The following is an 18,640-nucleotide window of genomic DNA, read 5'->3' on the forward strand; positions in this document are numbered from 1 at the left end:
TTTCGAAATCTATCCCATTTAGCACGGTAGTCGTGCCACACAACACGATGGACGGTATCCTCAATGTGAAGGCGGGACTTCGTCTCCACAAGGACTGTGCGGTGGTCACTCCTACCAATACTGTCATGGACAGAAGCATCTGCGGCAGGCAGATTGGTGAGGCCAAGGTCAAGTATGTTTTTCCCTCTTGTTGGTTCCCCCACCACCTGCCGCAGACCTAGTCTAGCAGCTATATCCTTTAGTTCTCGGCCAGCTCGGTCAGTAGTGGTGCTACCGAGCCACTCTTGGTGATGGATTTTGAAGTCCCCTACCCAGAGTACATTTTGTGCCCTTGCCACCCTCAGTGCTTCTTCCAAGTGCTGTTCAACATGGAGGAGTACCGAGTCATCAGTTGAGGGAGGGCTGTAGATGGTAATCAGTAGGAGGTTACCGTGCCCATGTTTGACCTGATGCCATGTGACTTCATGGGGTCCGGAGTCGATGTTGAGGACTCCCAGGGCAACTCCCTCCCTACTGTATACCACTGTGCCGCCACCTCTGGTGGATAGTGATTGCAGTGTCTGGGACATTGTCTGTCAGGTATGATTCAGTGAGTATGACTATGTCAGGCTGTTGCTTGACTAGTCTGTGGGACAGCTCTCCCAACTTTGGCACAAGCCCCCAGATGTTAGTAAAGAGGACTTTACAGGGTCGACAGGGCTGGGTTTGCTGTTGTCGTTTCCGGTGCCTAGGTCGATGCCAGATGGTCCGTCAAGTTTAAATGACCTGCTGAGGTCGACAAGGGTAAGTGATGTTCCCGAAGATGATATTAAGTTTTTCTGTAAAATAAAAGCAAAATACTGCAAATGTTGGAAATCTGAAATATAAACGGAAAGTGCTGGAAATACTCAGCAGGCCAGGCAGTATCTGTGGAGAGAAAAGCAGAGTGAACATTTCAGGTCTGTGGCCTTTCATCAGAACTGGCAAAGGTTAGAAAAGTATTAGGTTTTAAGCAAGTGAAAGGGGGTGGTGGTGAGGAAGAGAACAAAAGGGAAGGTGTCTGATTGGGCAGGGATTAAATAACAAAGCAGGGATTAAATAACAAAGATGTCATGGGACAAAGGCAAAGAGATTGTTAATGGTTGTGGTGAAAGACAAAGCATTAATCCAGAGAGAATGTTAATAGCAGAATAATGAGTAGCGCTGTCCAAAAGCACAACATGAAAAACAGGCACGTGGTTTAAAAAATAAAATAATTTAAAAAATAAATAAATAAAAGGCCAGTCAGGTGCTGAAATTGTTGTATGCCTAATTGAAAGCTGAGGTGCTGCTCCTCGAGCTTGCGTTGAGGTTCACTGGAACACTGCAGCAGGGCAAAGACAGATACGTGGGCATGAGAGTAGGGTAGCATGTTGAAATGACAAACAACAGGAAGCTCGGGGTCATGCTTTCGGACTGAGCGGAGGTGTTCCACAAAGCAGTCACCCAATTGGGTGACCTCAAGCATCTTTTCCACATGGGTTTGTTGCACGTCCAGCAGACTTCTCGTAGCAACAAACAGGATCATCACTGGCGTGGCACTCAGCAGTCCTCCAACTGTCAGGGGACCTGGCTGGCACATGCTCCCTCAGCTGCTGGGACTTGTCTGTATTGTGACCCTTCCTCTAATCTTAAACCCCACCATGGACCATGTGGATGTATCTGCGCTGATGGAGGTGGAAGAAGAGGCAGGTGATGGCACACTCTCTGGGCCACGGGCAGCTTACTCCCCAGAGACAGTGTGTGGGCTTTGCGCGTGCCCTGGAGAAGTCCGTGCAAGCCATGAATTCTGCCATGTCACAGGCATTGAGCGTATGTTTTCCTCAGTCGAGAGTTTGGCGAGCTCCCTGGCGAGTCTGGTTGAGCACTCGTGCCACATGTGATCTAACCTGCACTCTATGGGCTCCTTGCAGTAGACTCTAAGCGAGAGGGGGACAAGGAACCTAGATGTCCCTCTGGGTGACCTTCCCCTGAGGGAGATTGGTAGGTGCTATTGTGCATCCAGATGGAGGAGGAGCCAGCTGCCCCAGGGCCTTCTGCTCAAGGCACCCTCAAGGTAAATGGCTTATCGTCCTTCTGCGCCTACCCCCCCACCACCGACATTGACCCCTTTACCTCCAGCAGCCGAGCACAAGGGGGATACGCAAGCATCTGTGCTGCAGATATAGTTGGGTGTCATCGGCATACCTGTGTGTTTTTGGATGATATTACGGAGGGCAGCATGTAGATGTGAAATAGGAGGGGGCCAAGGGTAGATCCTTGGGGGACACCAGAGTGGGAGTGGGAAAAGAAGGGATTGCAAGCGATTCTGCAGCTGTGACTGGATAGATAAAAATAGAGTACAGTTCCACCCATTTGGATGACGGTGGAGAAGTGTTGGAGGGGGATGGTGTGGTCAACTGTCTCAAAGGCTGTAGATAGGTTGAGAAGGATGAGGAGAGATAGTTTACCTCTGTCACATTCACATAGGATGTCATTTGTGACTTTGAAAGCTATTTCAGTATTATGGCAGCGACGGAAACCTCATTGGAGGGATTCAAACATGGAGTTCTGGGAAAGCTGGTATGGATTTGGGAGGGGACAGCGCATTCAAGGCTTGTGAGCAATGTCATCACTGGAAGAGTAGTAAGAGCACCCATGATGGGAGGCGGGTGCTGGGGAGAAGCATCCAGTCTGACAACGATGGCTTACATACATCTCCATAACCGTGTGCAGCTATGTACCTACCTCAACCTGCTAAAATCCTAAATGATACTTTCATCACCGTGCTCAAGCACGGAAAGTCCCATCTATTGCCACACCCTTATGACCTTCTCCTCCTCTGCCAAAAAGCTGGCTCTGCCACAGGAGATGCATGATGCCAAAATCATTACACTATACAAAAACAAAGGCGACAGAGGAGACTACAACAACTACAGGGGTATCTCATCCCTTAGTGTCACGGGGAAGGCCTTTGCTTGGGTCATACTTAAAAGACTCCATTTACTTGCAGACGAAGAGTACCCAGAAGCACAGTGCCATGCCGGCAGACCTACTGTGGACATAATCTTCTCCATACACAAGCTACAAGAGAAGTGTAGCGAACAGAATATACCCCTTTACTTCTGTAGATCTCACAAAGGCATTCGACACCGTCAGCTGTCTTGCGAAACACGCATGGAATTCCACTAAGCTGACCATTCGGACTAAGCTCGTGGTTTATAAGGCCTGTGTTCTCAGCACCTTGCTGTATGACTGTAAAACATAGGAGACCTACAGCTACCAGGATAAGAAGCTCAATAATTTTCATCTTATCTGTCTGCGACGCATTATGGATATATCCTGGCAGGACAAAATCACAAATGTGGCAGTCCTCTCAAAGGCAGAGCGCCCAAGTGTATTGGCACTAGTCAAACAGAGGCGGCTTCGGTGGATCGGACACATCTGCAGGGTGGAAGATGGTCGTATACCCAAGGACCTTCTATTTGGTGAGGTAGCCAGAGCCAGATGACCAGTGGGGCGTCCAAAGCTCCATTCTAGGATGCTTGCAAGCGTGGCGTGAAGGCCCTAAATGTCGACTATTTCCCTTGGGAGTCATTAGCTGGTGAAAGAGCAAAATGGTGACACATCCTGTGGACTGGTGTGCACCAGCACGATGTTCAGTTGCTACAGCAGCTTGGCAACAGGCACCAACGTCAAAAACAACTATTCACCGTTGCACTTGCGCCATGGTCCTGTAGTTTTTTTTCCCGAAAATATGTGGTTTGCCTTTAAGACTTGCAAAGGATCAGTATTGCTTAAGAACCAGCAAGCCTCAGGAATTATAGGAAGGTGCATTTTCGTTGCCTTAGAAACAGCCATTTGGAGACTGTGATTCAAAGGGTGCATTCTCGTTACCATAGATACAACCACTGGGATTGAGTCTCATGCGATACATTTGTTACAATTCAATTTTGAACTGGATTTTTAGTTGAAGACAGTTTGTTCTAAGACAGACAAAGGACACAGCTGTGATGACAGCACCCGGAAAAAGAGCTCTCAACCATTTAAACTGAAGGAATAAGATTTTAGTCTGTTTTATTATTATCTCTCAAAATTCTTTAAAAAAAGTCAAGCCAAAACAGAGATCTCTGGTAATTTAAATAGAAGAAAGGGAAGTTCGACTGTGACAATCTTTTATGCCTCAAAAACTCTGAAGTCAAATTGATTCCGTTGAAAGTATTTGCAAGTCGTTAATTGTTGAACTTTGCTGGAGAAGGAAAGCGACTGAGGATTTTGAGCAACATTCTGTGACTAAATTTGCAAGGACTCTAATTTTTTCTATTTTAAATGTTGTTTATATCTTCATAGTGTTTAAGAATTTAGTTCTTCTAATTAAAGAGTTAATTTGTTGATTTAAAGACACCTGGTTTGGTTAGCCTCATTCAGGGGTTACTAGATGGTACAATTTGGCTGGGTCTTTCTTTAATTTGGAAAGTTTTGAAATGATATGTTAGGCGATCTGTGGAGCGACGGGATTGAATTATCAGTGCATTTCTCCCACCACAATCAAAATCATATATTTTGATTGGGGGCTTTGACTGGAGTGGTTGGTCGTAACACTTGGCAGTTTCACAAGCAGCACTTGTGGCAGAATCTGCCTCTCAAGGATTGGCCTTCACAGCCATCATCAAAGGTGCACCAAGTGAAGAAACCCCACTTAAATGGATTGTTTGCTGCGTGTCCGTCATCTTTCATAGATGGATGGATGCCAACCTAACCCAGTTTCATCAGCTAGAGTTTAGAAAGATATTTGGACCTTCAGCTCATTAGTTTTTTTTTGAAGAGGACTGTTTTGACCCTTTCTCTTTTAGATGCCCAAGCCATGTTTCTGGGCAGAAAAGTGGTGGTGTATCATTCATAACTGCTTTGTTTCTGCCAATGCCATTCTACAAATGTCTAGTGGAACATTCACAATAGCACAGCAGACTGAGTGAACTTTTTATTTTGCTTTGCCCATGAGAAAGCGTCACATCTGTCAGTTGCAACAGCTGAGAACCTAAAAGACCTGAGTGGGGAATTGTGACTTGCACCCTGTTCTATCACTGCAAGGTACAGCATATTGATAAACATCAGCGCTGCAACAGTGGCTGAGACTCAAGTGATAATTATTGTCTTGTTTGATTACTCTTCCATTTTCTAATACAGTTTCTTCTGTTGCATTAAGTCATAAATCCAAATCTTTAACCCTTATAGAGTCATTATGACACAGAAGGAGGCCATTCGGCCCCATCAAGTCCATGACGACTCTCTGTAGAGCAATCCAATCAGTCCCATTACCCTGCTATTTCCCAGCAGCCCTGTAAGTTGATTTCCCTTGTGCTCAATTTCCTCTTGAAATCTTTCATTGTCTTCGCTTCCACCACCCTCATAGGAAACTAGTTCCAGGTCATTACCACTGGCTGCATAAAAAATGTTCTTCCTCACATGCCCCTTGCATCTCTTGCACAAAACATAATCTTATATACCTCTGTCGAATCTCCCCCAATCTCCTTTGCTCCAAGGAGAACAAGCCCAGCTTCTCCAACCTAAACTTGTAGCTAAAATCTCTCATCCCTGGAACCATTCTGGTAAATCTCCTCTGCACCCTCACAAGAACCCTCGCACCCTTTCTGAAGTGCGGTGACTAAAACTGAACGCAGTTCAGCCTAACCAGAGCTTTAATAAAGGTTCTGCATCTCTGTTGTTGTACTCAATACCTCTATTTACAAAGCTTAAGATCCCATATGCTTTGTTAACTACTCTCACAATATGTTCTGCCACTTTCAAAGATCTATGCACATGAAATCCCAGGCCCCTCTGCTCTTGCACACTCTCTAGAACTGTGCCATTAAGTCTATATTGCCTCTCCATCTCTTTGCCAAAATGCATCACCTCACATTTCTCTGCATTAAATTCCATCTGCCGCTTGTCTGCCCATTCTGCTTGCCTATCTAAGTCCTGTTGCAGTCGATAGGTATCATCCTCACTGTTTGCCGCAGCTCCATGTTTGGCATAATTGGCAAATTTTGAAATTTTAGCCTGTATTCCAATATCCAAGTCATTTATACATATCAAAAAAACAGTGGTCTTATCACTCACTCTTAGGATCATAGGAAACAGGAGCAGCAGTAGGCCCTATGGTACCGTCAAGCCTTCTCCGCCATCCAAACAAATCATGGCTGATCATCTACCTGTATGCCATTTTTCCCCACTCTCCCCATATCCCTTGATATCATTAGTATCCAGAAATCTATAAATTTCTGTCTGAACATGTTCAACGATTGAGCTTCCACAACCTTCTGGGGTGGAGAATTTCACAGATTCACCATCCTCTGAGTAAAGAAATTCCTCCTCATCTCAGCCCCTTATTCTGAGACTGTGCTCCCTGGTTCTCGACTCACCAGCCAGAGCAAAAATCCTATCCACATCTACCCTGTAATGCCCTGTAAGAATTTTGTTAAGTTTCAATGAGATCACCTCTGATTCTTCGAATCTCGACAGAATACAGCCCCAATTTCTGCAGTCTCTCCTCATAAGACAACCCGGCTATCCCAGGGATTAGTCTGGTGAACCTCCGTTGCACTCCCTCTATGTAAAGTATATCCTTCCTTAGATCAGGAGACCAAAATTGCATACTATACTCCAGGTGCAGTCTCACCAAGGCATCTTTACTCCTGTATTCAAATCCCCTTGCAATGAAGGCCAACATACCATTTTCCTTCCTAAGTTCTTGCTGCATCTGCCTACTAGCTTTTAGTGACTCATGAACAAGGACACCCAGGTCAGTTTGGACATCAAGACTTCCAAACCTCTCACCATTTAAGAAATGCTCTGGCTTTCTGTTTTTCTACCAAAGTGAATCATTTCACACTTATTCACATTATAGTCCATTTGCCATGTTCTTGCCTATTCACTTAACCTGTCCAAATCCCCTTGAAGCCTCCTTGCATTCTCCTGACAATTTACATTCCCACCTAGTTTTGTGTCATCAGCAAATTTGGAAATATTACATTTGTTCCCCGCATCCAAATCATTTATATGGATTGCTGTGGCCCAAGTACTGATCCTTGTGCCACCCCACTAGTTACAGCCTGCCATCCAGAGAATGACCCATTTATTCCTACACTCTGCTTTCTGTCTGTTAACGAATTCTCAATCAATAGCAGTATATTACCCCCAATTCCATGTGCTCTAATTTTGTTTAATAACCTGTGTGGGACTTTTTCAAAAGTCTCTTGGGGAACAACGTTGTCTACCATCCTCCAGTGTAAAAAAACAACCATTTATCGCGACTTGCTATTTTCTGTCCTGAAGCCAATTATTTATCCAAGCTGACACTGACCCTCATTCCATGAGCCTCAATTTTATGAACCAGCATTTTATGTCCCACTTCTTCGCCAAATGCTTTTTAAAATTTTTATAGACAACATCCATTGCATTCCCTTCACCAATCTTCTCTGTTGCTTCATCAAAAAAATTCAGTTAGATTAATCAAGCACGATCTGCCTAGTATAAATCCATGCTGGCTCTGCTTAATTAACGCATACCTTTCCAAGTGCCTGTTGAATTTTTTCCCTGATTATTGTTTCTAAAACCTTACCTAACACAGTTAAACTGACCAGCCTGTAGTTACCAGAATGTCCTTACACTTTTCTTTTGAAAAGACTGAGAGAGACTGATAGCAGTCTTTAAAATTATGAATGGATGTCGATGAGAGTAATGCAGGTTGGTGTTTCTTTTTGGTACAATTTTTAAAATTACTTCCTGGGTTCTATCACTTTGGAATGCATCTGCCTGATGTACCACCATATCATTGTTTTCTGATTTCTTAAAATCCATTTGTCTTACCTCAGGAAAAAAGTGAATCCACTTTTTTTATTGTATTCATTTAGCATACTGACTTGTAAATGCTTTGTTATTGTAAGCAGTAGCTTATTGGTTGATGACATTGTTCTAGGACAAAGATGCTAGATAGTCCACGGAGGCCCACAATGGAAGAAATGGCTATGAGGAAGGAACATAATTCTGACTTCTTGATGATTAAGCAATTAGCTGCAAGCATGCCAAATCTTCCAGTGGATATCTTGCATGATTTTTCGGTTGACAATCTGTCTATGAAGAAGAACAAGTCTGAAAATGCTGGTAAGAACTACTGGTAAAGATTCATTTAAACATTATATTATCCCTTTTCCATAGTTTGCTATTCATCTATATAAAGATCGACTTTTTTTCTTTAGTTTCCCATTTATGTTTCTATAATAATTCTAATAGCTTTTTCAGTTAACTTTTGGCAGTTTTTTTAAACTAACATCTTGAGATTCTACTTAGTGCTCGTGCTCAGGTTTAACTTCCTGCTTTGACAGGAATTCAAACTTGGCTATCCTATTTGGTTTTTTTTGAGATGACGTTTTGCAGTATTGGAGCATTCTATTTTTGGCTGACACAAGGAACTAGTCTGAAATCTAACTACAAAATTATCCTGTGTAACACAGGTTGTTCGCCTATTCTCCTTGTTTGAGAGGGCGGAGGAGTAGTAGATTGCAGTAATAGAAAAATGTATAGGTTGTTGCAGTGTGTGTTGCGAGATTGCAGCATTGATTTAGGTTACCAGTCTTAAATTAGCTCAGGATTGTCATGGCCAAATCGGGGTGGAAACTGAGGCAAGCTGGCACATAATTTCCCGACACCAACCGTTGTGTCAATTTCCCAATGGAGTTCCAATGGTCAGTGATTTTACTGAGGGGGCGGGGGGAAGGCAGGAGCCAGCAACTTGCCCGATTTGGAACAATCACCAATTAAGGCTGTTAACAAGCTTGTCAGCTCATTAAGGGCTAGTCTGCAATTTTTTTGTGGGAAGGCATGGGAACACAAGAAATAGGAGCAGGAATAGACTATGGCCCATTGAGCCTGCTTCATCATTCAATACGATCATGGCTGATCTTTGGCTTCAACTCTACTTTCCTGCCTGCTGTCTATATCCCTTGATTCCCTCGAGACCAAAAATCTGTCTATCCCAGCCTTAAATGTATTCCACTGATGGAGCAATGATGACAACCCTCTGGGGTAGAGAATTCCAAAAAATCACAATCCTTTGCGTGAAGTAATATCTCCTAATCTCAGTCTTAAATGATCGGCTCCTTATCCTGAGACTGTGCCCCCATGTTCTTGATTCCCGGACCAGCGGAAACAATCTCTGTGTCTACTCTATCCAGCCCCTTTAGCATCTTGTATGTTTCAATGAGATGACTTCTCCATGCTCCGGAACAGTCCAAGTTGAAGAAGGTGGCAACACTGTGTCATTCAATGAGGTAGACCCATAAAAGGGTGCATGGCTGAGAGGGGTGCTCCTCCATTGGCGCACAATTGCCATCAAGTGAGCAGAGTTAGCATAGCAAGTAGTCTGTGTGTGCTCAGTCAGTTGAGGGAGTCATGACCCTCCAGCGATCGTGGGACCATAAGAGTGGGGCTCAGCAAGAATTGAGTGCAGCTGGCCAGGGGATTAAAGTAATAAAAACAGCAAGTGCTGGAAATACTCAGCAGGTTAGGCAGCATCTGTAGAGAGAGAAGCAGAGTTAATGTTTCAGGTCTATGACTTTTCATCAGAACTGGCAAAGGATAGAAAAGAAGTAGATTTTAAGCAAGTGAAAGGAGTGGAAAGGTGTGGTGGGAAGAGAACGAAAGGGCTGGTGTGTGATAGGGCACAGGGCATGGGGATTAAATAACAAAGCTGTCCTAGGACAAAGGCAAAGAGTGTGTTCATCCTTGTGGTGAAAGACAAAGCATTAGTCCAGAGAGAGTGTTAATAGCGGAATAATCTGCTCTGTCTATATGAAAAACAGGGGCACATGGTTAAAAAAAATATATAAGATAATAAATATAAAAATATGCAAAAAGGCCAGTCACGCTCTGAAGTTATTGAACTCAATGTTCAGTCTGCAAGGCTGTCGATTGCCTACTTGAAAGATCAGGTGCTACTCCTTGAGCTTGTGTTGATGTTCACTGGAACACTGGAGCAGGCCAAAGACAGAAATGTTGGCATGACAGCAGGGTAGGGTGTTGAAATGGCAAACAACCGGAAGCTCGGGGTCATGCTTTCGAACTGAATGGAGCTGTTCTGCAAATCGGTCACCCAATCTGCGTTTGGCCTCCCCAATATCGAGGTGACCACATTGTGAGCTGCTTCACCTGGAAGGTATGTTTGGGGCCTTGGATGGTAAGGAGAGAGGAGGTAAAAGGGCAGGTATTACACCTGCTGCGATTGCATGGGAAGGTGTCGTGGGAAGGGCAAGAGGTCTCGGGTGATGGAGGAGTGGACCAGGGTGTCGCAGAGGGAACGATCCCTTCGGAGTGCTGACGGGAGGGGAAGGGAAGATGTGTTTGGTGATGGCATCATGCTGGAGGTGGTGGAAATGGCGGAGGATGATCCTTTGCATGTGGAGGCTGGCAGGGTGGAAAGTGAGGACAAGGGGAACCCCGTCGCGGTTCTGGGAGGGAGGGGAAGGGGTGAGGCAGAAGTGCGGGAAATGGGCCAGACATGGTTGAGGGCCCTGTGAACCAAAGTTTGGGGGGAATCCTTGTTTGAGGAAAAAGGAAGACATGTCAGAAGCGCTGTTGTGGAAGGTTGCATCATCAGAACAGATGCGTCTGAGATGGAGAAACAGGGAGAATGGGATGGAGCGTTTACAGGAAATAGGGTGTGAGAAAATATAGTCAAGGTAGCTGTGGGAGTTGGTGGGCTTATAATGAATATTAGTAGACAGCCTATCCCCGGACATGAAGACAGAGAAGTCGAGGAAGGAGAGGGAAGTGTTGGAAATAGACCATGTAAAGGTGGAAGTTGGAAGCAAAGTTGATCGTGTTCCATTTCGGTCTTTTTGTGGGGTATGTTGAACATTCCTTGTTCCAGTCCTACTCAGGCCCCGTCCCTCACCTCGTTTTCCGGTACATTGATGACTGTATCGGTGCCGCTTCCTGCTCTCGCTCTGAACTGGAAAACTTCATAAACTTTGCTTCCAATTTCCACCTTTCTCTCACCTTTACATGATCTATCTCCGACACTTCCCTTCTTTGACTTCTCTGTCTCCACCTCTGGGGATAGGCTGTTTCCTAATATTCATTAATATTCATGCCCACTGACTCCCATGGCTACCTTGACTACACTTCCTCACACCCTATTTCCTGTAAGGACTCCATCCCATTCTCCCACTTTCTCCATCTCTGACGCATCTGTTGTGATGCAACATTCCACAACAGCACTTCTGACATTTCTTCCTTTTTCCTCAACCGAGGACTCCCCCACACCCCAACCTCCACCCCCCCACACTGGTTGACAGGGCCCTCAACCGTGTACGACTCATTTCTCGCATTTCTGCCCTCACCCCTTCCCCTCCCAGAACCGCAACAGGGTTTCCCTTGTCCTCACTTTCCACCCTACCAGCCTCCACATCCAAAGGATCATTCTTTGTCATTTCCGCCACCTCCAGCGTGATGCCACCACTGAACACATCTTCCCTTCCCCTCCCCTGTCAGTATTACGAAGGGATCGTTCCCTCCGCGACACCCTGGTCCACTCCTCCATCACCCCGACACCTCGTGCCTTGTCTTTCACCACAAGCATTAACACAGGACAGCTTTGTTATTTAATCTCTCCTGCCCTCTGTCCCATCACCCACCTCCCCTTTTGTTCTCTTCTCCCCCCGCCCCCCCAAAATCCCCTTCACTTGCTTAAAACCTAATTCTTTTCTAACCTTGGCCAATTCTGATGAGAGGTCACAGACCTGAAACATTAATTCTGCTTCTCTCTCTACAGATGCTGCCTGACCTGTTGAGTATCTCCAGCACTTTCTGTTTTTATTTCAGATTTCCAGCATCTACAGTATTTTGCTTTTATTATTATGGGATTAAGGTACTTGGAGATGGGGGTCAGTAGCAATGAGGATCAAAATCCTCAGGTGCAGATTCAAAGGCCTGGACATGAGGGCAGAGTAGAGGAACGAGGGGCAGGAAAGCTACGAAGGCGATACCCTCAGCATCGAGTATACCGCTGAAGAAGAAGCTACCTGAACATGTCAGAGAATCAGTGCTGCAGGAGACTGAGGCAGATTATATTTGAGATTTGTGCCCTCATTGAGGAAGTCCTCAAACCTTGCAGTACTGCTTGCCACGCCTTACGTGACTGGCCCCCGTACCCCCAGACCCCACTTAGCTGGTTGTGAGGGCGCACGTCCATCGATAGGCAGAATTTTGTGCAGCTGTTTGAAGTGGGAATGGTGATGTAGGGCACGGGGAATCGCGTTGGTTGCGTCTGCCTGGAAATCTGATGTTGGCTCCGGATTTAGTCAGCGGCGGAAAAGCACCAAAGCGGAATTTGACGTCTGATGCAATGGGAATGTACTTTATATTGTAGAACACTTAATTTCAATGGATTAGCATCTCATTCATTGCGTTTTAATGGGAGGCTTGGGATTAAGTGGACGGTGAGTGGCACTCACGTGCCTTCGGTTTCACAACTATTGAAAGCTAGTGGCACTGAGGTGAGGTTTCTGTGACAGCCATGACCAGCACTGCATAGGGAGAGGGGAGGGTGCCGAGGCCAATTTTGTACTGTAGTGCTGTATGCTCTGGTAGGTGGCTCGGGATTTCAGGGATTCTTCGAGGAGGGTGGGGATCTCAGCTCTGCTGGGGGTGGGTGTGTCGGGGGCTCTGCAAGGGGGGTTTGGGGTTTTGTGGGCTCTGCGGGGGCGGGGTGGTCAGGGGCTCGGGGGTTCTGCAAGGGGAGGTTGGGGGCTCTGCAAGGTGGGAGTTGAATTTGGGTTGCCGTATCTGGTGAACACACTTGGGTGAGATGTGTGTTTGCCATACTGCTGGATGAGAGGGTTGACCATCAGCAAGCGTGGGCACTGAGGACCATCAGGGATTCGACCAGGAAAAGTAGCAAAACCTCTGTTGCTAGGACTGGATCGTCACTGCATCGATAACGCTCTGTTGGCCCACTGGTCATCTTCCATGGGTTTCATACACCCTGTCTTTTTGGACCCCAGTAATGTGATGTGGTGCCTCTGACAGAGGGAGGGCCAGAGGCAACTATGTCTGCCTGTGAAGCTCCGGAACGAAAGCAGCAGCAGCCAAGAAGGCCCACCTGCATCAGAGAGTACCGGACTCTAATCAGCTGCTTGCAAATGTCTGAGCAGCATTGTCGGCAAAGACTACGCCTATCTAGGGAGGTCATCATTGACTTTTGTGCCTTGTTGCAGGATGAGTTGTGACCTATGGATTGGTGGTCACCCTATGCCAGTGGCCCTGAAGATCACAGCTGCACTGAACTTTTACGTATCTGGATCATTTCAAGGATCCACCGGGGACATTTATGGGGTCTTACAGGCAGTAGCTCTCCGCTGCATCAAGGAGGTAACCAATGCCCTGTTTAAGAGAACCAGTGACTATGTGTGCTACAAGACTGACCCGCACAGTCAGGCAGAGCAGCCATCAGATTCAGGGCCATCGTAGGATTTCCCCAGGTGTCAGGTGTGATTGATTGTATGCATGTGGCCATCAAGGCTCCCATGGACCAGCCAGCTCCTTCATTAACAGGAAAGGCTTTCATTTCATCAATATTCAACTGGTCTGAGACCGCCAGAAGCATTTACTGCAGGTGTGTGCCTGCTTCCTGGGAAGCAGTCATGACTCCTACATATTTCGACAGTCTCAGGTGCCACAGCTTTTCAGGCCCTCTGCTCGCTTTCAGGGATGGATTCTGGGGGGCATGGGCTACCCTTTGAAGACTTGGCTGCTCACACCTTTGATGAAGCCTTGCAATGCAGTGGAGGAGAGGTACAACAATTGACACTGCTCTGCCCGAGCAACCATCAAGCAGGCCGTTGGGCTGCTGAAGATGAGATTCTGCTGCCTCAGTCAATCTAGTCGAACCCTGCAATATCGCTCAGCAAGGGCTTTGCGTATCATGGCGGTCTGCTGTGCTGTGTGCTGTCTAGCACTGCAGAGGTGGGAGGCCTTGCATGACAATGAAATGCATGAGCGACACTCCTCCACTGACTAGGATGATGCAGAGGAGGGAGCGGAGCAAGCAGCACTGGATGTTGAAGCCCTTTCACTGGAGGCCAGGCTGATTGAGCAACATGCCGAGGAGGCAAGTGACAATCTCATAATTACCTGCTGAAGCCACCCTGATGTCTGCTCACAGAGAAACTAATAAAGACTCCCCTCAATGCAAGTCGTCTGTCACTTCCTTTCCATTTGTGTTCCGTGCCTAGCACCCAGCTGAAACACGTGCTCGTGCCTGTGGGAGATCCTATTTAAATAAGGCCCTTACAATGTGCTACTTTGGAATTCCACTGAGGGGGAAGAGTGAAGTCAGTAGCTCACAATTAAGGCATGATAGAATAATCACTTTTATATACTGAACATTGAATGGCTTGAACAAAAGAATTTTATATGAAGCATCACGTCAGATATCAAACATCCATGAACCCTCAATTGCGTCTAGGTACTTTTCTTTATATGTTTGCAAGTGTTTCTAAGAGGTGTGAACTCAGTGCCAGCAGCCCAGCTGGATGCAGGTTGCTGATCAGGTAGCCCTTGGCCTGTGATGTCTTCAGCGTCTGACCTCTCGTTGCCTAAGGCCTAAAAGTCCCCTGCTGCTTGAGGGCTTCCTGTACTGGTGCAGGACACTCCTCAGGCATTGCAGCTGCTGGAGCTGTGCTTACTGGCTGAGGTGCCACTGTCTGCACTTGAAGTGCCCTGAGGGGAGCCCCCAGCTGTGGAGGCCAGCCTCTCCTCCCTTTTGAAGGCTAACTTGAGCCTCCCTGCTGACCAGAAAGGCTGAACTGGAGAGTACTCCAGGTACCTTGTCTTTCTCTCGCCTTGCAACTGCTGCGTCAAGCGCATGGCCAAGGCAATGGTATGCAGGTCTGCGCGCATCTATGGGATCTGGCTCTCCATGAGGGTCACCAACCTCTCAATGGAGGAAGCCACATGCTCACATGCCTGACATGGCAGCAGTCATGGCATGCTTGGACTCCTCCATTATCCACTCATTGCTGTGCATGGCCTCTGGCATCTCCGCCAGATGTTGCCTTACCTCTCTCTGCACCTCCAGCATGCCCTGTGCTGTCGACACCAGAGGCTCATCATGAGCCTGGGGCTCAGTATGGGCCTGGCCACCCACAGTCCTCCGACTGTCAGTGGCCTCCGCTGTCTCAGCTTCAGCCAGTTGCATAGGTGTGTGTGCGGTGCTCTCACCAGCTTGTGACCTTGAATCTACAGCGGAGCAGAAACCCACCGAGGTGAAAGTATCTGCGCTGGTGGAAGGTGCAGGAGAATCATGGGACATGCATCCCCTGAGTGTTCCTCTTCCTCAGAGGTGGAGGGCTGCCCCCTTCTGGTTGAGTCTCCTGCAGACGCTGACCTGCATGAGGGAACAAAACTATGTGGGTTAGGCTGTGCAGATTTCCGCATGCTAACCATACGTGATGTGGGTCTCCAGAAGTGATCTGTATGTTGATGAAGCCAATCCCCTCTCTCTCATGTGGAGACTCCAGTCTCTTCATCGGATATGGCACGGCCAACCTGTGTCCCTTCAATTCTAACGCCTCTTCCATGGCTGTGGTGAAGGGCCAAAGATCCCAGCATGCCTCTGCCTGTTCAACCTGTCTCCCACCTGTTGTGGGTTGCCTTGTTCTGCAAGAAGAAAGATGGAGATAGTCATATTTCACAGAGAGATCAACATGACATCTGGTTCACTGATATCTTTTAGCGAATAAAATCTGCTGTCCTTACTTGGACTGGCCAACATGCAACTCCACACCCAATGTGGTTGGTTATTAACTGCCTTCTGAAATGGTCTAGCAAGCCACTCAGTTCAAGGGCAATTAGGGATGGGCAACAAATGCTAGCCTTGCCAGCAATGTCCACATCCAGAAAAGAATATAAACAAAATGACCGTTCTGCTAGTTTCAGCCCCTCGTCCCTTTCTGGGCTTTCACATGTAATTCATGCTGCCGTCTTCTCTTGGGAGTTAAGGGGGATGAGCTGAGAAAGAAGGTGGCCTGTGCCTGAGATGCAGCCATGCATCTGTCAGCATGAGATGATGCCTAACACCTTCTGCCATTACTGTTGTAGTGCCACCCACCCCATGCCTCGCTTCCTCCTTGCATTAACTAAAAAAAGAAATATATCGAGCACTCACCTTGGCAAAATGCAGAAGTTTGACTCAATTGTGGCACTGTACCCAGTTCTGGGGGTTACCCCACGGCTGCTAACCTATCTCCATCCGGGCTTGCTTGGTCAGGCGGCAGGGCCTCTTCTTGCCATTGCTGGGGAAGAGAACCTCCTGCCTTTCCCTTGCAGCCTGGAGGAAAATCTGGAGGAAGACATCACTAGACCATGGTGCCACCCATGTCTTGGCTTGGTCTTCCTGCAGGGTCTGCCTTGGGAGGTCGGGGGGGGGGAGTGGGTGGTGTCCAGAGTCAATGAAAAACAGGCCACAGTTTTAAGCAGCAAGTGAATGCAAGCAGGGCTGATGGGGCTTTAAATGTGGTGCCAGCATAGGTGTGTCTCCTCCTGCCCCCACCATGTGTGGGAATGGGCCCCGTACCTCCATTAGGCGAAATGGCCGCATGCTGGGTGATCACGGTGGGGCAGCCACCTATGTGACAGATGAGAATAGCACCCATTTCCGGGTAGGCGGCTGGCTCACTAAATTCAGCCGTAATTTCTTCCTTCAGGTGCAGCCTCAGCAATGGCTACCATTCCCAGTGGTGCTGCTGAATTTTCAGCCATCTGATTGGCTGGCAGTTCTTGGGCACGTGGGAGGTGGGGGGGTGGGGTGTGGTTGTCCTGCGGCCAGTACTAAATACAGTCCAACGTTTCAGGTCAATGACCTTTCATCAGAACGGATCCAGACACTCAGCATCAAACTCTCCCAGATTGTGTACAAGACTCTGACTCTGAGGGAACAGGCAAATACAGAATAAGGCTCCAGCCTCAGCCCCAACCTTATAGTATCTCTTCCTGCATCAATGTAGCATTTTTCCATTTCCCACACTGCTCATCCTTGGACTTTCTGAATGCCCTTGCCAGTTAGTGCTTAACTCAGGCATTTGTATGCTGTAAGACCATTCCCAGCAGAAACTTAATTGAGACTGTTCAAACGCAACTGATATAGTTTTGGCTTTCTGTAAAAGGAATATTTTTGTTTTTTGTTTGACACTGGGAAACCCTTATTGGCTAATTTAAAAAAGGTATAGGACCTTAAAGCCACTCTTAGAGGAGACTTTCATCTTTTCTGAGAATTATGCTGTCATATTATAAAATGCCGGTACTATATATTGATAATGTATCGGCATATCTCTAAAAGCGTATTTGTCTTAAAAGACAACTGCAATTAAGATATTTGTCCATGATACAGCCTCAGGTTATAGTTCATATGAAATGTAAGCAATTTTCTAAGATTAGAGTACTTTTCAATTAAGAGGCCTTTTCAAAGATTTTTGGGCATGCAAATAATTAGCAAGTGCATTGCAAAACTAGATGCAATGAGATGAGAAATACTTTTTAGACATCATATTGAATGATTACTGGTCAATTTAAATTGTATTTCTTTCAGCTTTAAAGAGAAACACAAAATCAATAAGAAGATTCAAGCTGCCGGAATTTAGCTGCCCACTTATTTATTCCAATGTAATTGCGTGGTATACAGATTCCATCAACCTGTTGAGCAGAGCCATAAATGCAACAGGACCAGAAAACTCAAGCCTACTGGCAAGATATTATTATCTCCGTGGGTTGGCTTATTTGATGCAGGAAAAGTTTTTGGAGGCACTTTTGGATTTCCAGAACCTTTACAAGACTGATCGTGACATTTTCCCCAAAGAACTCGTAAAGCAAGTGATAGGTGCAATGCCTCCAGATCAACGCAACCATGCAGGTCGGAAGCCAGAACTAAAGCGACTTATTAGCTTAATGTTAGAGAAAGAAAGACATGCGACTGCAGCTGATGAACATGTCAAAACCTTTGAGCTGCCTAAAACACACCTGCATCAAGAAGATTTCATGAAACGGATCCAGGAATCTGGAATTGTGAAGGATGTTGACACCATTCTTCGGCTATTTGATGCCCTAACTATCGGTTAGTGTTGTATTTTCCAAAAATACATATTTTTTCACATGTTAGAAAACGTAGTGAACTGAAATTGCCTATTTATTTGGGATCCCTATCCTAACGAACTGAATATAACTTGACTATTGGAGTGACCTTGGGTTTCAAGTAGAATCCTGATTCAATTAATGAAAAACTCAGCAACTAACATCAATGGATGTTTTATCATATTGATTAAAGGTTGCATCTCCATTCAGTAAATTAGTGCTTTTAGTATCTCACGGGGCAGGATTTTCCTTCCGGGGCAGGAAGCAGAAGTGGGGACTGTTTCTGGGTCCTGCCCCCAGGAGAGAAACAGTTGCAAGACCCAATTTTCACAGGGGTCCCCCCCCCCACCTTAATTGCCTTGGAGACAGGTTTTGGTGGGCAAATAGCAACCGTGGGAATGGAAATGGATTTAAACAAGCCATGGCAGTCATTACAGTGGAAGATCATAGAATCATAGAG

At 46.4% G+C, this 18,640-nt stretch overlaps 1 protein-coding gene across 17 annotated transcripts in view; it reads left to right on the top strand.

The window, feature by feature from the left end:
- dennd3a (DENN/MADD domain containing 3a) overlaps window positions 1-18,640 on the top strand; it is a 220,883-nt gene that overhangs the window by 125,705 nt on the left and 76,538 nt on the right. For 15 of the 17 annotated variants that reach the window (XM_068031304.1, XM_068031312.1, XM_068031308.1 and 12 more), the window contains 2 exons: window positions 7,976-8,160; window positions 17,642-18,163. In XM_068031304.1, the coding sequence (XP_067887405.1) occupies window positions 7,976-8,160; window positions 17,642-18,163 (707 nt within the window). The remainder of the gene's footprint in view (window positions 1-7,975; window positions 8,161-17,641; window positions 18,164-18,640) is intronic. The other 2 variants (XM_068031317.1, XM_068031319.1) reach the window with 1 other exon arrangement.

This window comes from Heterodontus francisci, chromosome 5 (genome assembly GCF_036365525.1).
Source record: "Heterodontus francisci isolate sHetFra1 chromosome 5, sHetFra1.hap1, whole genome shotgun sequence".
Lineage (NCBI taxonomy): Eukaryota > Metazoa > Chordata > Chondrichthyes > Heterodontiformes > Heterodontidae > Heterodontus > Heterodontus francisci.